The sequence below is a fragment of the Hyperolius riggenbachi genome, chromosome 11 (assembly GCF_040937935.1).
Source record: "Hyperolius riggenbachi isolate aHypRig1 chromosome 11, aHypRig1.pri, whole genome shotgun sequence".
In the NCBI taxonomy this organism is placed as follows: Eukaryota; Metazoa; Chordata; class Amphibia; order Anura; family Hyperoliidae; genus Hyperolius; species Hyperolius riggenbachi.
The window spans coordinates 149641088-149665096 of record NC_090656.1 but is presented as its reverse complement, the minus strand read 5'-3'; the positions used below and the strand labels follow the sequence as shown (position 1 = coordinate 149665096).

The 24009-nt window shown below is 47.8% G+C and overlaps 2 protein-coding genes across 14 annotated transcripts in view; one reads left to right on the top strand and one right to left on the bottom strand.

The window, feature by feature from the left end:
* FLRT1 (fibronectin leucine rich transmembrane protein 1) overlaps positions 1 to 24009 on the bottom strand; it is an 878261-nt gene that overhangs the window by 767537 nt on the left and 86715 nt on the right. The window contains exon 2 of one of the 13 annotated variants that reach the window (XM_068260001.1): positions 16461 to 16617. The exons of 10 other annotated variants lie outside the window; for them this stretch is intronic. The gene's annotated coding sequence lies outside the window, so the exon portion shown is untranslated. The remainder of the gene's footprint in view (positions 1 to 16460; positions 16618 to 24009) is intronic. 2 more of the 13 variants (XM_068260002.1, XM_068260003.1) reach the window with 2 other exon arrangements.
* LOC137537891 (uncharacterized) lies at positions 4819 to 23341 on the top strand. The gene is made up of 2 exons (XM_068259835.1): positions 4819 to 6511; positions 22972 to 23341. Exons 1-2 carry the CDS (start codon positions 4845 to 4847, stop codon positions 23339 to 23341), a joined length of 2037 nt encoding a protein of 678 aa, XP_068115936.1. The 5' UTR covers positions 4819 to 4844.

The window sequence follows — 24009 nt, the reverse complement described above, 5'->3', positions numbered from 1 at the left end:
TTCAGGCTAATCCAGTCGCTGTCCTCTTCTGCCACCTGGATCTTCTGCTATGAGTCCCGGTAATTCAGGCAGTCAGCGCAGTTCGGCCGCGTGCCGCTCCCACAGCCAGGAGCATTGTGCACCTGCGCAATAGTGCTGTGCAGGTGTAGTACGTTCCCAGCAGTGGAGTATGTGCATGCGCACTATGCCCAACTGGCTCAAGTACCTGGACCCATAGCAGAAGATCCAGGTGGCGGAGGACGACAGCGAGGGACTGATTAGCCTGAAGGGGGCCGGAGGACGCCCCAGGTATGTATAAAACTTTATTTTCATCTGTCTCAGGTTTATTTTGTTACACAGAAGTACTATACATATTCACTCTCCACAGAACTGCAGGGAATCCACTGAGAATGTTGTGCACTTTGAACAGAGGTGTTGTCTATCACCCAGAAACCTGGTTCAGATTGTACATGAAGAAAGTGTAATAGAGGAAGAATCCCCTCACTCCCCTGCAGAGTACCTGCACATTACTTTTACATGTACCCACAGTCACATTGCATAGGGCCTGATATATGTTCTTTGTTCCTGTCTTCTACAAGTACTCTTATCAAGGACTAGTTTTAGTCTATGACTAAAAGTAGTAGAGGCAGAAGATCAGCCGGCTAGCCAGGTAACTGGTGTTTTTTAACTACTTCCCGACCGCCGTATAGACAAATGGCGGCCGGGAAGCAGACGCCGCAAGGACCGCCGTATTGACAAAATGCGGCGGTCCTTGTTTGGGCATGGGCGGAGCGATCGCGTCATCCGTGACGCGATCCTCCGCCTCCGCCTGTCGCCGCTCACTCGCCGCAACATCCCGCCGGCCATACGGAAGCGCCGGCGGGATGTTAACCCGACGATCGCCGCATACAAAGTGTATAATACACTTTGTAATGTTTACAAAGTGTATTATACAGGCTGCCTCCTGCCCTGGTGGTCCCAGTGTCCGAGGGACCACCAGGGCAGGCTGCAGCCACCCTAGTCTGCACCAAGCACACTGATTTTCTCCCCCCCCCCCGCCCCAGATCGCCCACAGCACCCATCAGACCCCCCCCCTGCCCACCCCCCAGACCCCTGTTTGCACCCAATCACCCCCCTAATCACCCATCAATCACTCCCTGTCACTATCTGTCAACGCTATTTTTTTTTAATACCCCCCCCCCTGCCCCCTGCTCCCTCCTGATCACCCCCCAACCCCCCAGATTCTCCCCAGACCCCCCCCCAGACCACCCCCCCAATGTACTGTATGCATCTATCCCCCCTGATCACCTGTCAATCACCTGTCAATCACCCGTCAATCACCCATCAATCACCCCCTGTCACTGCCACCCATCAATCAGCCCCTAACCTGCCCCTTGCGGGCAATCTGATCACCCCCCCACACCAATAGATCGCCCGCAGATCCGACATCAGATCACCTCCCAAATCCATTGTTTACATCTATTCTCTCCTCTAAACACACACTAATTACCCATCAATCACCCATCAATCACCCCCTATCACCACCTGTCACTTTTACCTATCAGATCAGACCCTAATCTGCCCCTTGCGGGCACCCAATCACCCGCCCACACGCTCAGATTGCCCTCAGACCCCCCCTTATCAATTCACCAGTGCATTCATTACATCTGTTCTTCCCTGTAATAACCCACTGATCACCTGTCAATCACCTGCCAATCACCTATCACCCATCAATCACCCCCTGTCACCCCCTGTCACTGCCACCCATCAATCAGCCCCTAACCTGCCCCTTGCGGGCAATCTGATCACCCACCCACACCATTAGATCGCCCGCAAACCCGCCGTCAGATTACCTCCCAAATGTATTGTTTACATCTGTTATCTTCTCTAAACACCCACTAATTACCCATCAATCACCCATCAATCACCCCCTATCACTGTTACCTATCAGATCAGACCCTAATCTGCCCCTTGCGGGCACCCAATCACCCGCCTACACGCTCAGATTACCCTCAGACCCCCCCTTATCAATTCGCCAGGGCATTATTTACATCTATCCTTCCCTGTAATAACCCACTGATCACCTGTCAATCACCTGCCAATCACCTATCACCCATCAATCACCCCCTGTCACCCCCTGTCACTGCCACCCAACAATCAGCCCCTAACCTGCCCCTTGCGGGCAATCTGATTACCCACCCACACCAATAGATCGCCCGCAGATCCGACATCAGATCACCACCCAAGCGCAGCGTTTACTCTCCTCTAAACACCCACTAATTACCCATCAATCACCCATAAATCACCCCCTATCACCACCTGTCACTGTTACCCATCAGATCAGACCCTAATCTGCCCCTTGCGGGCACCCAATCACCCGCCTACTCGCTCAGATTACCCTCAGACCCCCCCTTATCAATTCGCCAGTGCAATATTTACATCTGTTCTCCCCTGTAATAACCCACTGATTACCTGTCAATCACCTGTCAATCACCTATCAATCACCCATCAATCACCCCCTGTCACTGCCACCCATCAATCACCCCCTGTCACTGCCACCCATCAATCACCCGCTGTCACTGCCACCCATCAATCAGCCCCTAACCTGCCCCTTGCGGGCAATCTGATCACCCACCCACACCAATAGATCGCTCGCAGATCCGACGTCCGATCACCTCCCAAGTGCAGTGTTTACATCTGTTCTCTACCCTAAACACCCACTAATTACCCATCAATCACCCCCTGTCACTGCTACCTATCAGATTAGACCCCTATCTGCCCCTAGGGCACTCAATCACCCGCCCACACCCTCAGAATGCCCTCAGACCCCAGCCCTGATCACCTCGCCAGTGCATTGCTTGCATCTATTCCCCCCTCTAATCACACCTTGAGACACCCATCAATCACCTCCTGTCACCCCCTAGCACACCTACCCATCAGATCAGGCCCTAATTTGCCCCGTGTGGGCTCCTGATCACTCGGCCAAACCCTCAGATCCCCCTCAGACCCCCTTCCGATCACCTCCCCAGTGCATTGATTGCATCTATTTTCCCCTCTAACCACCCCCTGAGACACCCATCAATCACCTCCTGTCACCCCCCTAGCACTCCTATCCATCAGATCAGGCCCAATACAACCTGTCATCTAAAAGGCCACCCTGCTTGTGGTGATATATTGGGGTGCTGATGATGTTAGGAATAAAGGAATATATTCTTTCATTTTTCTGCCTGTGTTCCGTGTAAGTCTGCCAGAAGGGAGCTGTTACCTTGAGTTGCTTGGGGCCAGGAAATGGGTGATTGTCTTGACCATGAGGTGCTTTGAGTCTGTATGCAGTTCCTCTGAGAGTGCTAATGGGATTATCTGCCTGGCTGTTTGAACTCAGGAGATGGCCCATTGTCTCAATACACTAAGCCAGAGGACCAGTGTCTGGAGACTAACACAGGAACCTCTGAAATGTACATGACAGGCTATTAGAAATGGGTGAAGTCCTTTTGATACCATTTTTTACCTGTGGAAATTGAATATCTCTGGAAGCAGGGGGCTGGGACATTAGCATACAGTTCCTCTGGACAGCCAGAAAACAGGTAATTAGGAAACACTTAATCAGACAGTTGCTTTGAAGCAGATCACACAGGACATCCTGCTGCAATGTGAAAGCCTTAATCAATTGTCACCTGTAACCTGGGGAGATGGGAGGTTAACAAAGTCTTTTGTTGTATAGGACACTGTTCACATGTGGATGTCAGATCTCTGGGAAATCAAATTATGTCTGAGGATGTTATTAAATCTAGCTTCCCCCCGTCCACACAGGCTTACAGCCTCCAGGCGTATTTCATAGTATAAAACCGCAGCTGGGATAGCCACAACTTGTAGTTCTTGGAGGTAGCTCACACGGCTAGAACTAACCTGGTTCCTGACCAGAAGTGCGTACCGCCCGCAACAACACCAGATCGATACGCTGGTACGTTTATTTCCCGTTTATTTTGGTAAGCAAAATCGCTTTGTGTGTTATCTTTGTACATTTTATCTTGTAACTAGTTTTACTTTGTTTTTTTGTAATCTTTTTGTATATATTCAGTTTTGCACTGTTCTATGTTTTTCTAGAATATTAAATTATTATTTAATAAGTTTGACTTCTGCCGTACTAAACTAACACTCATAGCCTAGAAGAGACTGAAGTGTAACCGTGTATAAGTTCATGCCTAATTGTACGCTTGAGCAACACTACCGTAGGAAATTGTAATTGCATTGTGTGTGGGGGCGTTTGTCATACGTTGGCCTAAGCGCGCAGCTGACCCAACGTACGAACAACGCCAGTGCGAGTAGCTAACAGTATCGTTCGGAACGACTGTTAGTGGGTCTTTGCTTCACGACAGTGTAAGATTGCAACTGTGTGTGTGTGTGGGTGCGTGGCGTTCCCGTAGTTGGCCTAAGCGCAAAGCTGACCCAAATACGAAAACGCGGAGTGCGCGCTGAGGACTCGACAGCAGAGTGGAAGTGTCTAGCAACGCTAGTGGTGGCAGTGAGAGGTGTTTTGAGGGGTTCCAGCCTTGTTTGTAGCTTAAATAAGGCTGTTCCCCGCTTAATCTGGTCAAACCCGCAGTCGGGAACCGTATACGCAGGCGTGCCGCGGGCCGGTTCCTGACATAACTGGCTGGCAGTGGTGGCATCGTTTAGTACATTAGTACGCAGTTTAGCTCGCTATTCTGAGTACTAAAGGCTGGAAGCTTGCTAGAAGCAACTAGCCTACAGAAGTCTACTCAGTGCAGAATCTATATACGTTTTTTTTTTTGTTCAAAGATACACACTTGGTGTTTGCTTTCCCTCCCCCCCTTTTTTTTTTTCTTTTTATTTTGTGCAACACGATGGCTCAGAAAGCATCCAGCTATGCAAGGCAAAACAAAGAGATACTACTCAACCTGTGTGAGCACAAAGGCATCGAGACGGTGAGCGGCCAGACTAAGGAGCAGTTAGTTCGTGCGCTCGAGGAGCATGATGAGGCAGAACGAGCCCGTGCTTCAACGTCAGCAGATGCAGCTCACGACACGCCAGAGGAGGAATCGCTCCCGCCACAGGATGCGAGTGGAGACGATGTCCTGGATGATCCACCTAACACGGAGATGACATCTCTGGAAGCCGACCTACAGCTACTAGGTTCGGCTGAGCCCGAACTGCGCCTAAAGCTGATTCTGGAACATCGGCAAGCAGAGAGGGAACAAGCTGCCCAGCGACTCCAGGCCGAGAGGGACAGACTCCGGGCAGAGGAGGGAAGAGCTGAACGGCAACACCAGCTGGAGCTGGCTAAACTTCAGCAGCAGAACCGGTCTGCTGGACCCGCAGAACGCGAAGGTGAGCGAGTCCACAGAATCCCCCTGGATAAGTTCCCCGCTATGGACAAGGACTCTGACATAGACACTTTCCTACAGGGGTTTGAAAGGACTTGTCGGCAGTATGGGGTGCCCCGTGAGCAGTGGGCAAGATACCTCACACCAGGGCTGAGAGGCAAGGCCCTGGAGGCGTTTGTGCGTCTCCCCCAGGAGGAAGAAACAGACTTTGAGGCAATTAAGAAAGCCATCATTGCGCGATACCACCTCACGCCAGAGGTGTATCGCAAACGTTTCAGGACAGTGCAGCGAGGTCCTAATGACAGTTACCTGGATCATGCTTGCAACCTGCGCACTGCCTTCCAGCAGTGGGTAAAAGGACTGGCTGTTGAAACCTTTGATGCCCTGCAGGAACTGATAATAAAAGACCAGTTCCTCCACACTTGCCCTGTTGAGGTCCGGCAGTTTGTACGGGACCGAGAGCCAAAGACCGTGGATGAGGCCGCGAAAGTTGCTGATGCCTACACGTCCAATCGAGCATCTGATTTTCGGAGGACTACGGCGCCCAGCTGGAAGGGAGAAAAGCCTGCGAGACCTTCTCCTCTGAGCACCCAGCGAAGCCAGGTCCCGCAGCCGCCTGGAGGTAGAACAGCCACCGTTGACACTCGGAGATGTTTTGCCTGTAACAAACCGGGTCACATCAGTGCTACGTGCCCAGAAAAGAAGAAGGAAGCCCCAAACTCTGGCGGGGCCCGGAATGCGTTGTGTGCCACCAGGAATGCAGGTAGCTATGCAGAGAATCTGCAACCTGTCACGGTTGGGGATACGGTTACCACCGGTCTAAGAGACACTGGAGCAGAGGTGACTCTAGTGCACCCCCAGCTTGTGAACCCTGAGGAGTACATTCCTGGCAAGACTATGGCTGTCAAAGGAGTTGGGGGTGTCACCCCCGCCATACCCACCGCCTTGGTCCACCTGGATTGGGGGGCCGGCAGCGGAATGAAAGAAGTGGGGGTAACGGATGCCATCCCCACAAACGTTTTGTTGGGTACTGACCTGGGACGGTTAGTGGCCCGGTATGAGCCTACTCCACACCCCATGGGGCCTGCACCCCCAGCAGAAGTTCAGGACTCTTGCAAGGTACTGTGTGATAATGCTGTGCAAGCGGGGAGTGCTGGTGAGGCCCCAGGGGCTACGGACTGTGTACTAGGAGCCAGCCCTAGTGAGTCTCCAGTACCCAGGCCTGGAGGAGGACATGTTGTTACCATGAATGCAGATAATGTTGATGTAAAATGTGATGTGTTGCATAATGACATGTGTACCGTGAACGTTCCGTCAGCTGCAGTGGTGACCCGCAGTGCTCACCGGGCTGCAGCAGACGAATTGTCCACTGAAGGGGCTGATGTCACTGGGTCGGGCTCTTCCACTTCAGAGCCTGGCTCTGAGAACCCAGAGGCCTCTCAGTTTGCCACCTCCCTGGTGCCTGTGGCCGACAGCGCTGAGTTCTCCGAGGCTGTGCGACTTGATAGCAGCCTGGAAGAGCTCAGGAGTCTGGCGGACAGGGCACCGGTGGAGGGCGACAGAGTGAGGGTGTACTGGGAACACGGCAGACTGTACAGAGAGGTTATTCCCTCTGAGCCGTCTGAAGTGGAGGAGGCCGACCGGCAGTTGATTGTTCCTCACAGGTACAGGGAGCAGCTATTGAGAATAGCACATGAGGTGCCCCTGGCTGGTCACTTGGGGATCCGCAAGACCAAATCCCGGCTTGCCCACAATTTTTATTGGCCCCACATGGGGACAGATATTGCTGATTTTTGCCGGTCTTGTGTCGCCTGTCAGCGGGTCGGCAAAGCAGGTGACACCGACAAAGCCCCACTGAGGCCCTTACCCATAATAGAGGAGCCCTTCCAAAGGGTTGCTGTTGACATAATTGGGCCTCTAGCGGTACCCAGCAGCACAGGGAAACGTTTCATTCTTACGGTGGTAGATTATGCCACTCGCTACCCTGAAGCTGTAGCCCTGAGCTCCATACGGGCAGACAAGGTTGCGGACGCATTGGTGCGCATTTTCTCACGGGTCGGTTTTCCCCGCGAAATGCTCACCGATCACGGCCCGCAATTCATGTCGCGCCTAATGGAATGCCTCTGTAAGCAGATGCAGGTAGAACACATCATGGCCAGCCCTTACCACCCCCAGACAAATGGGTTATGTGAGCGGTTTAATGGTACTCTAAAACAGATGCTAAGGGTGTTTGTTGAATCGCAAGGGAGAGACTGGGAGCGATACCTGCCCCACTTACTGTTTGCTTATCGTGAGGTGCCCCAGGCATCCACCGGGTTCTCGCCCTTTGAGCTATTATATGGGAGGAGGGTACGCGGACCCCTCGATCTCATTCGAGAGGTCTGGGAGGGGCAGGATATGGGCCCCGGGGTCTCCATAGTGGAATACGTTCTGAAGTTCCGGGAAAAGATGGACACCCTGGTGGGGTTAGTGCGAGAGAATCTGACTCAAGCCCAGGCCACCCAGAAGCAGTGGTATGACCACGGGGCTAGGGAGAGAGTTTATGAGGTAGGTCGCAAGGTATGGGTCCTAAACCCGATGCGACAGAATAAGCTGCAGGCCGCTTGGGATGGGCCCTATACCATACATAGGAAGATTAGTGATGTGACCTATGTGGTCGCGCTGGATGACCGAGGTAAGCAGCTGAAAACATACCATGTAAATATGTTAAAGGAACATCATGCTAGAACCGCTTGCGCTCTCCCTGTCTGCAGTTTGCTACCGGACGGTGAAGCAGAGGCTCTGGTTGACATCCTGGCATCCACCCAGGAAACCGACTCTGTTACCGAGGTGCAGATCAATCCGGAGTTGACAGCAGAGCAGCAGGCTGGGCTATCTGATGTGCTGACCCTTTACCGTGGTACCTTTACAGCCCGCCCTGGTCTGACCAGCCTGGCTGTACACCATGTTGACACCGGAAATAACAAGCCGGTTAGACAGTCAGCCTATAGAGTCTCCCCTGAGGTTCAGGCCCACATCAGCAAGGAGATTGAGGAAATGCTGTCACTAGGGGTGATCCAACGGTCGCACAGCGCATGGGCATCACCTGTAGTGCTAGTACCCAAACGGGACCAGACCACTCGGTTCTGTGTAGATTATCGAAAACTAAATTTGATAACTGCATCAGATGCTTACCCAATGCCGAGGGTCGACGAATTGTTAGATAAGCTAGCTGGCGCGCAATATCTAACAATCGTGGATTTGAGTCGGGGATACTGGCAGGTCCCTCTAACAGCTGAGGCACGGGAGAGGTCTGCCTTTATCACCCCCTCAGGTCTGTTTGAGTTTAATGTGATGCCTTTTGGGATGAAAAACGCCCCAGCCACCTTCCAAAGGGTTGTAAATGGTCTCCTGGAAGGTTTGGAACACTGCGCTGTCGCCTACCTAGATGACATCGCCGTGTTTAGCGCCAACTGGAACGACCACTTAGCGCAGCTGTCACAGGTTTTGGGGCGCATCACTGCAGCAGGACTAACAGTCAAGCCTAGCAAGTGTCAGATAGGCATGAAACAGGTACAGTACCTGGGACATGTGGTGGGGGGGGGAGAGCTTCGTCCAGATACTGGGAAGGTAGATGCCATTGTGTCCTGGCCCACCCCCCACACGAAGAAGCAGATTCAGTCCTTCTTAGGGACTGCGGGGTACTATAGAAAGTTTGTGCCCAGCTACAGTGCCCTCGCCAAGCCCTTGACAGACCTCACAAAAAAGAAGCTGCCCAAGCAGATTCTCTGGACACCAGAATGTGAACAGTCATTCACAGCTCTGAAGAGGGCCCTAGCCAGCCCTCCCGTGTTGCAAGCGCCAGACTTCAGCCGACGGTTTGTAGTCCAGACGGACGCCTCAGCCTTTGGCCTAGGTGCTGTATTAAGCCAGGTAAACCAAACTGGGGAAGAACATCCGATTCTGTACTTAAGTCGGAAGCTGCTACCCCGGGAGGTAGCTTACGCCACCATAGAGAAGGAGTGCTTGGCAATTGTATGGGCCCTACAAAAGCTGCAGCACTATCTCTACGGTCGTGTATTCACCGTCGTAACCGACCACAACCCTCTTAGTTGGTTACATCGGGTTTCTGGGGACAATGGAAAACTGCTGAGATGGAGCTTAGTTCTCCAACAATATAGCTTCACCATTCAACATAGGAAGGGGAGCAATCATGGGAATGCTGATGGACTGTCCCGTCAAGCAGAACCAACAATGTAGGTGCTGGCAGGATAATCTGGGAAGATCATCTGCCTTGCCCCATTCTAAAGAGGGGAGTTGTGGTGATATATTGGGGTGCTGATGATGTTAGGAATAAAGGAATATATTCTTTCATTTTTCTGCCTGTGTTCCGTGTAAGTCTGCCAGAAGGGAGCTGTTACCTTGAGTTGCTTGGGGCCAGGAAATGGGTGATTGTCTTGACCATGAGGTGCTTTGAGTCTGTATGCAGTTCCTCTGAGAGTGCTAATGGGATTATCTGCCTGGCTGTTTGAACTCAGGAGATGGCCCATTGTCTCAATACACTAAGCCAGAGGACCAGTGTCTGGAGACTAACACAGGAACCTCTGAAATGTACATGACAGGCTATTAGAAATGGGTGAAGTCCTTTTGATACCATTTTTTACCTGTGGAAATTGAATATCTCTGGAAGCAGGGGGCTGGGACATTAGCATACAGTTCCTCTGGACAGCCAGAAAACAGGTAATTAGGAAACACTTAATCAGACAGTTGCTTTGAAGCAGATCACACAGGACATCCTGCTGCAATGTGAAAGCCTTAATCAATTGTCACCTGTAACCTGGGGAGATGGGAGGTTAACAAAGTCTTTTGTTGTATAGGACACTGTTCACATGTGGATGTCAGATCTCTGGGAAATCAAATTATGTCTGAGGATGTTATTAAATCTAGCTTCCCCCCGTCCACACAGGCTTACAGCCTCCAGGCGTATTTCATAGTATAAAACCGCAGCTGGGATAGCCACAACTTGTAGTTCTTGGAGGTAGCTCACACGGCTAGAACTAACCTGGTTCCTGACCAGAAGTGCGTACCGCCCGCAACAACACCAGATCGATACGCTGGTACGTTTATTTCCCGTTTATTTTGGTAAGCAAAATCGCTTTGTGTGTTATCTTTGTACATTTTATCTTGTAACTAGTTTTACTTTGTTTTTTTGTAATCTTTTTGTATATATTCAGTTTTGCACTGTTCTATGTTTTTCTAGAATATTAAATTATTATTTAATAAGTTTGACTTCTGCCGTACTAAACTAACACTCATAGCCTAGAAGAGACTGAAGTGTAACCGTGTATAAGTTCATGCCTAATTGTACGCTTGAGCAACACTACCGTAGGAAATTGTAATTGCATTGTGTGTGGGGGCGTTTGTCATACGTTGGCCTAAGCGCGCAGCTGACCCAACGTACGAACAACGCCAGTGCGAGTAGCTAACAGTATCGTTCGGAACGACTGTTAGTGGGTCTTTGCTTCACGACAGTGTAAGATTGCAACTGTGTGTGTGTGTGGGTGCGTGGCGTTCCCGTAGTTGGCCTAAGCGCAAAGCTGACCCAAATACGAAAACGCGGAGTGCGCGCTGAGGACTCGACAGCAGAGTGGAAGTGTCTAGCAACGCTAGTGGTGGCAGTGAGAGGTGTTTTGAGGGGTTCCAGCCTTGTTTGTAGCTTAAATAAGGCTGTTCCCCGCTTAATCTGGTCAAACCCGCAGTCGGGAACCGTATACGCAGGCGTGCCGCGGGCCGGTTCCTGACACTGCTTATGACCGGTTCCACAAAATTCGCCCCCTCATAGACCACCTGTCATCAAAATCTGCAGATGCTTATACCCCTGAACAGTCATTTTGAGACATTTGGTTTCCAGACTACTCACGGTTTTGGGCCCGTAAAATGCCAGGGCGGTATAGGAACCCCACAAGTGTCCCCATTTTAGAAAAAAAGACACCCCAAGGTATTTTGTTAGGTGTATGACGAGTTCATAGAAGATTTTATTTTTTGTCAAAAGTTAGCGGAAATTGATTTTTATTGGGTTTTTTTCCACAAAGTGTCACTTTCCGCTAACTTTTGACAAAAAATAAAATCTTCTATGAACTCACCATACTCCTAACAGAATACCTTGGGGTGTCTTCTTTCTAAAATGGGGTCACTTGTGGGGTTCCTATACTGCCCTGGCATTTTAGGGGCCCTAAACCGCGAGGAGTAGTCTAGAAAACAAATGCCTCAAAATGACCTGTGAATAGGACGTTGGGCCCCTTAGCGCACCTAGGCTGCAAAAAAGTGTCACACATGTGGTACCGACGTACTCAGGAAAAGTAGTATAATGTGTTTTGGGGTGTATTTTTACACATACCCATGCTGGGTGGGAGAAATTTCTATGTAAATGGACAATTGTGTGTAAAAAAATCAAACAATTGTCATTTACAGAGATATTTCTCCCACTTAGCATGGGTATGTGTAAAAATACACCCCAAAACGCATTATACTACTTCTCCTGAGTACGGCGGTACCACATGTGTGGCACTTTTTTACACCCTAAGTACGCTAAGGGGCCCAAAGTCCAATGAGTACCTTTAGGATTTCACAGGTCATTTTGCGACATTTGGTTTCAAGACTACTCCTCACGGTTTAGGGCCCCTAAAATGCCAGGGCAGTATAGGAACCCCACAAATGATCCCATTCTAGAAAGAAGACACCCCAAGGTATTCCGTACGGAGTATGGTGAGTTCATAGAAGATTTTATTTTTTGTCACAAGTTAGCGGAAAATGACACTTTGTGAAAAAAAACTATTAAAATCAATTTCCGCTAACTTGTGACAAAAAAATAAAAACTTCTATGAACTCACCATACTCCTAACGGAATACCTTGGGGTGTCTTCTTTCTAAAATGGGGTCATTAGTGGGGTTCCTATACTGCCCTGGCATTTTAGGGGCCCTAAACCGCGAGGAGTAGTCTTGAAACAAAAATGACCTGTGAAATCCTAAAGGTACTCATTGGACTTTGGGCCCCTTAGTGCAGTTAGGGTGCAAAAAAGTGCCACACATGTGGCATCGCCGTACTCGGGAGAAGTAGTATAATGTGTTTTGGGGTGTATTTTTACACATACCCATGCTGGGTGGGAGAAATACCTCTGTAAATGACAATCTTTTGATTTTTTTTACACACAATTGTCCATTTACAGAGGTATTTCTCCCACCCAGCATGGGTATGTGTAAAAATACACCCCAAAACACATTGTACTACTTCTCCCGAGTATGGCGATACCACATGTGTGGCACTTTTTTGCACCCTAACTGCGCTAAAGGGCCCAAAGTCCAATGAGTACCTTTAGGATTTTACAGGTCATTTTGAGAAATTTCGTTTCAAGACTACTCCTCACGGTTTAGGGCCCCTAAAATGCCAGGGCAGTATAGGAACCCCACAAATGACCCCATTTTAGAAAGAAGACACCCCAAGGTATTCCGTTAGTAGTATGGCGAGTTCATAGAAGATTTTATTTCTTGTCACAAGTTAGCGGAAATTGATTTTAATTGTGTTTTTTCACAAAGTGTCATTTTCCGCTAACTTTTGACAAAAAATAAAATCTTCTATGAACTCACCATACTCCTAACGGAATACCTTGGGGTGTCTTCTTTCTAAAATAGGGTCATTAGTGGGGTTCCTATACTGCCCTGGCATTTTAGGGGCCCTAAACCGTGAGGAGTAGTCTTGAAACGAAATTTCTCAAAATGACCTGTGAAATCCTAAAGGTACTCATTGGACTTTGGACCCTTTAGCGCAGTTAGGGTGCAAAAAAGTGCCACACATGTGGTATCGCCGTACTCAGGAGAAGTAGTATAATGTGTTTTGTGGTGTATTTTTACACATACCCATGCTGAGTGGGAGAAAGATCTCTGTAAATGGACAATTGTGTGTGTAAAAAAAATTAACAAATTGTCCATTTACAGAGATATTTCTCCCACCCAGCATGGGTATGTGTAAAAATACACCCCAAAACACATTATACTACTTCTCCTGAGTACGGCAATACCACATGTGTGGCACTTTTTTGCAGCCTAACTGCGCTAAGGGGTCCAAAGTCCAATGAGCACCTTTAGGCTTTACAGGGGTGCTTACAATTTAGCACCCCCCAAAATGTCAGGACAGTAAACACACCCCACAAATGACCCATTTTGGAAAGTAGACCCTTCAAGGTATTCAGAGAGAGGCATGGTGAGTCCGTGGCAGATTTCATTTTTTTTTGTCGCAAGTTAGAAGAAATGGAAACTTTTTTTTTTTTTTTTTTTTCTCACAAAGTGTCATTTTCCGCTTACTTGTGACAAAAAATAATATCTTCTATGAACTCACTATGCCTCTCAGTGAATACTTTGGGATGTCTTCTTTCCAAAATGGGGTCATTTGGGGGGTATTTATACTATCCTGGAATTCTAGCCCCTCATGAAACATGACAGGGGGTCAGAAAAGTCAGAGATGCTTGAAAATGGGAAAATTCACTTTTTGCACCATAGTTTGTAAACGCTATAACTTTTACCCAAACCAATAAATATACACTGAATGGGTTTTTTTTTTATCAAAAACATGTTTGTCCACATTTTTCGCGCTGCATGTATACAGAAATTTTACTTTATTTGAAAAATGTCAGCACAGAAAGTTAAAAAAATCATTTTTTTGCCAAAATTCATGTCTTTTTTGATGAATATAATAAAAAGTAAAAATCGCAGGAGCAATCAAATAGCATCAAAAGAAAGCTTTATTAGTGACAAGAAAAGGAGCCAAAATTCATTTACGTGGTAGGTTGTATGAGCGAGCAATAAACCGTGAAAGCTGCAGTGGTCTGAATGGAAAAAAAGTGGCCGGTCCTTAAGGGGTAGAAAGCCCTAGGTCCTCAAGTGGTTAAAAGGGAATAAATATGGCAGCTTCCATATCCCTCTAACTTCAGTTGTATTTTAAAATTCCTAAGCGTTGTCAGTTAAGAGATGCATTTCATGTTACATACTTTCAATCAACAAAATTGTAATATGCAAATTAGAGGAGTCGGAGTCGAGGAGTCAGTGGATTTTTGTACCGACTCCACAGCCCTGGTGCCCTTTTGTGAGAAAAGTGAGGATGCAGCAGATGTCTTTTAGGCGGGGGCGAAAAGAAATAGATAGTTTGTCAATGTGTGGTTTGGATAAAAAAACTTGAGTGTAGTATTACACCTAGACAGTGAGCCTGGGGAACAGGTGTTTTTGAAATGCCATAAACAGAAATAGTGATGTCAGACGGCGGCATTGAATTGTGAGGTAGGAAGATTCATACTTGTCCATATTGAGTTTTAAAGAAAACAGGAAGACATGAAGAAGGCAATTGCATTGAGATAGTCAGGGACACGAGCTGTTAAAGTATCCAAGTCAGGTGCTGAAATGTAGATCTGGGTATCATCAGCATATGGGTGATACAGGAAGCCAAATGGACTGATGAGCAGACCAAGACCATAGGTGTAGATACAGTGGGATGCAAAAGGTTGGGCAACCTTGTTAATTAGCATGATTTTCCTGTATAAATCGTTAGTTGTTACGATAAAAAAATTCAGTTAAACATACAGTATCATATAGGAGACACACACAGTGATATTTGAGAAGTGAAATTAAGTTTATTGATTTACCAGAAAGTGCGCAATAATTGTTTAAATCAAATTAGGCAGGTGCATAAATGTAGGCACTGTTGTCATTTAATGGATTCCAAAACCTTTAGAACTAATTATTGGAACTCAAATTGGCCTGGTAAGCTCAGTGACCCCTGACCTACATACACAGGTGAATCCAATTATGAGAAAGAGTATTTAAGGGGGTCAATTGTAAGTTTCCCTCTTCTTTTAATTTTCTCTGAAGAGTAGCAACATGGGTGTCTCAAAACAACTCTCAAATGACCTGAAGACAGAGATTGTTCACCATCACGGTTTAGGAGAAGGATACAGAAAGCTATCTCAGAGATTTCAGCTGTCTGTTTACTCATTAGGAACATATTGAAGAAATGGAAGACCACAGGCTCAGTTCAAGTTAAAGAGACTCCGTAACAAAAATTGCATCCTGTTTTTTATCATCCTACAAGTTCCAAAAGCTATTCTAATGTGTTCTGGCTTACTGCAGCACTTTCTACTATCACTGTCTCTGTAATAAATCAATGTATCTTTCCCCTGTCAGACTTGTCGGCCTGTGTCTGGAAGGCTGCCAAGTTCTTCAGTGTTGTGGTTCTGCTATGAACTCCCCCTTCCAGGCCCCTCTCTGCACACTGCCTGTGTGTTATTTAGGATTAGAGCAGATTCTCTTCTCTCTTATCTTTTACAAGCTGCATAAATCGTTCTCTGAGCTGGCTGGGCTTTCACATACTGAAGAATTACAGACAAGGGCAAAGCTGTTTGCAGGAAGAAACAAGCAGCCTGAAACATCAGTGCATGAGAACAGGGGGAAAGAAACACACAAATGATCTCTTGAGATTCAAAAGGAAGGCTGTATACAGCCTGCTTGTGTATGGATGTATTTTCTATGTGTGGACATGCTGTACATCAACCTACTTCCTGTTTTGGTGGCCATTTTGTTTGTTTATAAACAAACCTTTTAAAACTGTTTTTAACCACTTTTAATGCTGCGAGGAGCGGCGAAATTGTGTCAGAGGGTAATAGGAGATGTCCCCTAACGCACTGGTATGTTTACTTTTGTGCGATTTTAACAATACAGATTCTCTTTAAGGCTCGAAGTGGCAGACCAAAAAAAATCTCGGATAGACAGAAGCAACAAATGGTGATAACAGTCAGTCAACCCACAGACCAGCACCAAAGACCTACAACATCATCTTGCTGCAGATGGAGTCGCTGTGCATCATTCAAGCATTCTGTGCACTTTACACAAGGAGATGCTGTATGCAAGAGTGATGCAGACGAAGTCTTTTTTCTGCCCACAGCACAAACAGAGCTGCTTGAGGTATGCTAAAGGACATTTGGACAAGCCAGCTTCATTTTGGAATAAGGTGCTGTGGACTGATGAAACTAAAATTGAGTTACTTGGGCATAACAAGCAGCTTTATGCATGGAGGAAAAACAACACAGCATTCCAAGAAAAACACCTGCTACCTACAGTAAAATATGGTGGTGGTTCCATCATGCTGTGCGGCTGTGTGGCCAGTGCAGGAACTGGGTATCTTGTCAACGTTGAGGGACGCATGGATTCCACTCAGTATTAGCAGATTCTGGAGACAAATGTCCAGGAATCAGTGACCAAGCTGAAAGACTACCTAAAGCCAAAAAAAGTTTGAACAGCAATACATATATGCAATCTATGCACTGTGTACAGTTAGATAAACATCAAAAGTTTACATCTGGTATATTGCAGTGCATAGAATAGACTCACATTTAGATCTGCTCAGCTTTGTGCCTCCCCTCCAGCATTTGTCCTCCCCTCCAGTCTTCTGCCCTCCCCTTTGTGTAACTATGTCTGGGAAATCCCGTGCAGATAGGAAGGACTGATGACATCTTAGATAACCTCCTGCAGACGTCTCTAAATCATCTCTCTCCCCGCTGTGCAGCCACCAGCCTCTCTCTGCCTTTTCCCTGTGTAATTAAGCCTGTCACTCCCCGCTGTGCAGCTGCTTCAGCCTGTGTTCCTGGTCTCTCACTCGTGAGATGATGCAGAAGTTTACCATGCATCATCTCTCGAGATTTTGCAAATTGAGCCATTCGTGGGTCGGGCTCTGTAAGTGGGATTGCCAGTGATGTCAGCAATCCCACAATGCTGTGCGAGCTGGCCAGGCAAAAGAAGAAAAATCGCCAGGGGCAAAATTGACAGGGGGGAGTGACTTATGAATGAATTGATTGATTGCAGTAACATGTGGTAAGAATTAGATATTATTTTTATCACAAATCTATATATTTTACTGAGTTAGGTTATTTCATGATAAGTTATATCTTAGCTTTTGAGTCTCTTGAAGCTGCGCTGGGGCTGGATCTTTCAACAAGACAGCGACCCTAAACACTGCTCAAAATCCACTAAGGCATTCATGCAGAGGAACAAGTACAATGTTCTGGAATGGCCATCTCAGTCCCCAGACATGAATATAATTAAAAGTCTGTGGTATGAGTTAAAGCTGCCCATGCTCGGAAGCCATCAAACCTGAATGAACTAGAGATGTTCTGTAAAGAGGAATGGTCTAAAATACCTTCAACCAGAATCCAGACTCTCACTGGAACCTACAGGAAGTGTTTAGAGGTTGTAATTTCTGCAAAAGGAGGATGTACTAAATATTGATTTCATTTCTTTTTAATTTATGCACCTGCCTAATTTTGTTTAAACAATTATTGCACACTTTCTGTAAATCCAATAAACTTAATTTACTTAAAATACAGCAGAGGTCATCAGAGGGCAATATAAAAGCTTGGCAGATGAGCTTTTTGTCCCTAGGCCTTCTCAAAGGACTAGAGGACATGATCTGCGCATGGAGGAAAACCGTTTTAGCCATTTATTTAGGAAAGGGTTCTTTACAGTAAGAGTGATTAAAATGTGGAATGCATTGCCACAGGAAGTAGTTATGGCAAATTCTATACCTGCATTTTAAGGGGGCTTAGATGCTTTCCTTGCGTTGAAAGACATCCATGGCTACAATTACTGGGTAATAAAAGTTCTAAAGATGATATTTGCTTCAATCTCCTTATTTTCCTCTTTGCCTTAAAGAGAGTCTAAAGCCTTCTAAAAATGCTCTTTTTATTTGACAGTTATCTAGAGCAATATCAGCATAGCTAAAACGCCGCATTCCCGCGGCACAACAATGTAATTAAACCCCAAATCCCCGGGGCAAAATGCGAGGATCGTTTCCTGGTAGAGGCAGAGCTTTGTGCAGTAGCTCTGCCTCTACTCGTGTCAATCTCCGCCTCTCCCCGCCCCTCTCAGTCCTCTTTCACTGAGGGGGCGGGGAGAGTCAGAGATCCGCGTAGAGATTGTAGCTAATGGAGGAAGAGCTACAGCGCTAAGCTCTGCCTCCCCGGGCGACAACATCCACAACCCGAAAATAAAAAGAGCATTTTTAGAAGGCTCTCTTTAAGTACAAGATTAAGCTCACCAGAAAAGATGGCTGACCAATTACAGACAGCATTAATCATAAGAATATCTAATTCCCATAGGGGTCCACTTTCAAGGTCCTTTCTTTCACATAGGTATAGGGAAATCCTCCTTTTGCGTTGTATACATGCAAGAAAAACAATATCTCCATAGCTATACTGTACATATAAATCTGTGTTTTACATTCCCTGCACCTGTGTCACTGTGTAAGTGCACTCTCCACCACCAAATGACAGCAAGATTGCGCTCACCGGACAAGATGGCTGACCATTCACAGACAGCAAAAGGGCATGTGTACAGCAGTATCTCATCTCCTCCACACGTCCTGGTTCCTTCAATGCTCACGATTAAAATACATAGAAAAGAACAAGGCCAGATATACCATAGCGTGATCCTGTTGTATATGGTAAAATAGCCCCTTTCTTGTGAAATCATGTGAAAATCACTCATCACCAGTGCTGAAAATTGATTCGCATAATATGAGATTGCGCTCACCGCAGAGAAATGCTGACCCCTTACAGACTAGCTTCAAAATATTCTGCGGTGGGCATTGGCTGCACATAACCTTCACTTTATACCTTTAAACAAACTCCAAAACAGAGATCCATAGCGTAAAAATGTTTAATATACTCCAAGATTAAAAGCGTGTACACTTACAAACATCCAGATATAATGCGCATATAGAACAGTCTTTCCACGTGTAAATTTTCAGCGTCTCCCTTCCTGCTCTGGCCAAGCTCTGAAGTAGTGGGAAAGATGAGTTGATGAGGTTGGATAGGGAACAGCATCTAGTGAAGATTAGATTGAGTGTGAGGTCGTCAACATGGGTTGCAGTGGTGGGCCAAAGGGTGAGGTCAAAGGAGGTGGTAAGTGACAGGAACCTGGAGGCGCTGGAGGTGTTAGTGTAGATGGGGATGTTGAAGTCCCCTATGATGACTGAGCGAATGGACAGGAACAGAGGAAGCCATGCCGTTAAGTAGTCTAGGAAAAGGCTGACTGGACCTGGGGGGGCAATAGACTACAGAAATTTGAAGGTGAAAGGGGGAATAGACTCGGACTGAGTGGACTTCAAAGGCAGCACATGAGAACAACTAACTGGTGCATGCACGACTCGGCACCAAGCATGCTCAGTGAAAGGAAGCACTCAAGCAAAGTGAAAAAAAAGCTGTGCACAAGCGCTTCCTTTTAATTGGCTTATGTGGTTTGTAGCCGTGCATGCCTAGTTCACTTGCACGGGAGAAGATGAGCCAGGAATTCTCAAGACCCTTCTCCTTAGGCATCCACCTAATAAGGTAGTATATAACTTTTTTTTGCTTAATTAGGGGTATACCTTATCAGCACACTCCCACCCCCACAAACATTTAAGATCTCTTCTCCACATACATTTAATAACAGGGGTGCCCACACTTTTTAAACTTGAAAGCTACTTTGAAAATTACCAAGCCCGGGAGATCTACCAACATTTAAAATGCTAAACTTTGCAAATCCCCCTTCCTGACCCACTGCAGCATGATTGGTCAGCTGCAGAATCCCCACCACCACCACCACATTATCAAGCAGACTTTCCTCACCCCAGTATAGGTAGCCAAGCATGGGTGCCCCCATTATAGGTTAGCCAGGCATGGGTGCCCCCAGTTTAGGTTAGCCAGGCACTGGTGTCCCCAGTATAGGTTAGCCAGGCATGGCTGCTCCCAGTATAGGTATCCAGGCATAGGTGTCCAGTGTTCTCCCCAGGCTGTTTTAGCCGGGTGCTCCACCCGGCTAGATTTGGTGACCACCCGGCTGTCATTGGCTCACCTCCTCACTTCCTCCTATGCTGTAAGCACAGTTGCCCTGCATTTTCAACTCGCCCCACCCGGCTACTATTTCATGCCACCCGGCTACTATTTCATGCCACCCGGCTGGAAAAAAATTCTGGGGAGAACACTGGTGTCCCCAGTATAGGTTAGCCAGTCTTGGGTGCCACCAGTATAGGTTAGCCAGGCATAGGTGCCCCCAGTATAGGTTAGCTAGGCTTTGGTGCCCCCAGTATAGGTTAGCCAGTCATAGGTGCCCCTAAAATAGGTTAGCCAAGCATAGGTGTCCCCAGTATAGGTTAGCAAGGCATAGGTGCCCCCAGAATAGGTTAGCCAGGCATGGTTGCCCCCAGGATAGGTTACCCAGGCATAGGTGCCCCCAGAATAGGTTAGCCAAGCATCTACCAACATTTAAAATGATAAACTTTGCATATCCCTTCCATCGCAGCATGATTGGGAAGCTGCAGAACCCCCTTCCCCATCCTTTAAAACACAATAAGGTAGATGCAGATTCCTTCCCACCTACCACCACATTATGAAGCAGACTTTCCTCACCCCAGTATAGGTAGCCAGGTATAGGTGCCCCAAATATAGGTGGCCACGCATGGGTGCCCCCAGTATAGGTTAGTCAGCCAGGCATAGGTGCCCCAGTATAGGTTAGCAAGGCATAGGTGCCCCCAGTATAGGTTAACAGGGCATAGGTGCCCCCAGTATAGGTTAGCTAGGCTTGGGTGACCCCAGTATAGGTTAGCAAGCATAGGTACCCCCAGTATAAATTAGCCAGGAATAGGTGCCCCATTATAGGTTAGGAAAGGCATAGGCGCCCCCAGAATAGGTTAGCCAGGCTTGAGTGCCCCAGTATAGATTAGCAGGGCATGGGTGCCCCCAGAATAGGTTAGCCAGGTTTGGGTGCCCCCACTATAGGTTAGCCAAGCATGGGTGCCCCCAGTATAGGTTAGCCAGGCATAGGTGCCCCCATTATAGGTTAGCAAGGCATAGGTGCCCCAGAATAGGTTAGCCAGGCTTGAGTGCCCCCAGTATAGATTAGCAGGGCATGGGTGCCCCCAGAATAGGTTAGCCAGGTTTGGGTGCCCCCAGTATAGGTCAGCCAGGCTTGGGTGCCCCAGGTACAAATTAGCTAGGAAACATCGTGCACCCAGTATAGGTAGTCAGGTATGCCCCAAGACCCCTTCCACCGGCCACCACTCATTTACTTGACCAAGCGGGGGCCTCCATCCTCCGCCTCAGCGGGATCCCCCTTGCTGGCGCTGCAACCCCGGTGTGGAGATCTCAAAACAGCAACGACCCACAGTGGAGAGAAGAGGGGTGTCCTAACAACAGTGCATATACAAGAAATGCTTACTGTAGTTGCTAGGCCACGCTCTCCTCTCCATTGTGGGTCGCCGCTGTTCTGAGGTATTCCGCGCCGGGCATGCAGCACCAGCGAGGGGGATCCTAGTGTGGTGGAGGAGGGAGGATGCTGCTTGGTCAGACAAGCGACAGCCAGGGAGGAAGGCAGCCGAGAAGGAAGAGGAGGAAGGTCCGCCCAAGCTCTCTCTTGCCACACCTCTCCCTTCCCCTCCTCTGACAGGCTGTGTGCTGCACCGCATAGGGCAGCATAGCAGCACAATTAGATGGTACACCAGCGCTGCACAGTCAGCGTCCGGCGCACTACTTTAAAAATCCTGACCGCAATCCCAGCAGTCCTTCACAATCTACGCCAGATGCTCTCTCCCCCCCCCCCCCCCCCCCACACACACACACACACAGACATTTAATAAGGCACTTTTCCCCCTAAACACACACACATTTAATAATTTGGTCTGCTTACAAATTTATCAATGGGCTCTCTGTCTTCCTTCCTCCTCCAGAAGTTGGTATATTCCAGTATCCAATGAAGTGAGGGAGAGAAACCAAAAACCACAGAAGGACAGCAAGGGAGGTAGGGCTGGGTAAGTGACAATGCACAGCTGCCATAATTTGCCCTCTGCAGCTCCCCTCTCACTTTGGAACTACAGCCAGTCACCCAGCTCGCCCACTTGCAGAAAGTCATTCCCTGGCTGCGGTCCATGTGGCACTGCCACGGTTTAGGCCCCAGAATCTCCTCGAACCCCATACACCTGTCTACCCTGTGATGCCCCAATGGCGGTACTGAAAGCAGTCAATGAGAAGTCGGGGTGTTCAAAGTTGCCAGCAAGTTGTCATAGAGACCAAAGCCTGCGTGAACCAGAGGAGAGGTAAGTACAGCAGGAATCCTTCCAATAATACCTAGCAAGCTTGTCACTCTATGGAAGAGGTACAGAGACAGTACCCAGCACAAGATTGGATGCCTGCTACATTAACAAAAGTATAGTTATAACACTCGTTTTTGTGCAAGACCAGGGTGGCTGGATTTACATATTTTGCATGTTTTATGCGACTGATGCATCCATTCTAGCATAGCATATGTGACTGACTACAGCACATTTTGAGGCTTTGTCAGTAAGTGTAGCTGGAAGTATATGCTGGGACTTGGAATGTAGAATATGACAAGACACATATTCAACCGTGAGGACTATAGGAGGGTGAGAAACAACATTAACCAATTAATTGAGAGTTGCCAAGAGCGATTTTGCTAAGAGGATGAAACAAAATCTCTGCTCAAATGACTCATTAGCTATATGGAAAGAACTAAAAGCCTCTCCCCATCACGTTCCACCTAGCATAGAACTAACCGAGTAACTCAGTAAAATCTACTGCAGGTTCGAGAGCCAGATTGCACCTGTGGGGCATCTGACGCCGTCTGCCTCCCCATTGGCCCCTGAGGACTATGTCTGGAGTCTAGGTTCACCCCATCCAGTTGTGGGCGAGACCAATGTTATGCACCACCTGTTGACACGGAACGCCAGGAAAGCCTGTGGCCCTGATGGTGTGTCTCTAACCTGTCTGAAAAGTTGTTCATGGCAACTTGCTCCCATCCTCACCGCCATCTACAACAAGTCACCTCAGGAGGACAAAGTCCTCAATTGCTTCAAGAGGCCCACCATCATCCCGATCCACAAAAAACAGGAAATCTCTGACCTCCTCAATTTTAGGCATGTGGCCCGTACATCCATTATTATGAAGGATTGAAAGAGTGGTCCTATCCTTCTTGAAGCTCTCCACCATGCCCCTTCTCGACCCATTCAAGTTTGTGTACAGAGAAAATAGGTCCACAGATGACACCATTAATATCTGCTTGGAGCTCATTAGCGATCACCTGGACAGACCGGACTCATACGCCAGAATCCTCCTTCTGGACTTTAGTTCAACTTTTAACACCATCTGCCCTTGCATACTTCAGGAAGAACTGGCAGCACTTGGGTCAATCCCACCCTACACCTATGAACCATGGACCTCCTAAACTGCAGATCCCAAATTGTCAAGCTGGGTGACATCTTGTAACGATTGTGGAATCGTCTCCGTGGTCAGCGCACCAGACGTGCGCTGACACGGCGGATTTCCTCCACAAGCGTATAAATTTGCAGGCACCCAGCAAAAGGTGCTACGCACCTGTAGAGGGAAATTCCTGTCGGCAGATGGCACTGGGGAGTGCAGAGGAACCAATCCTCTGTACCTCCACAAATGCCAGACAGGAATTGTACGAAGTGCAGAACGCAATCGCAAGAGAGGCGATTGTGAATGAGAACGAGCAAAGGGACAGGTTGTATGTGTGTGCGCCAATCCAGTCGCCACCCAGCGACCGCGCAGACACAACAGCAGATATGAAATAGGAACGCGATCGCGGGAGGTGCGATCGC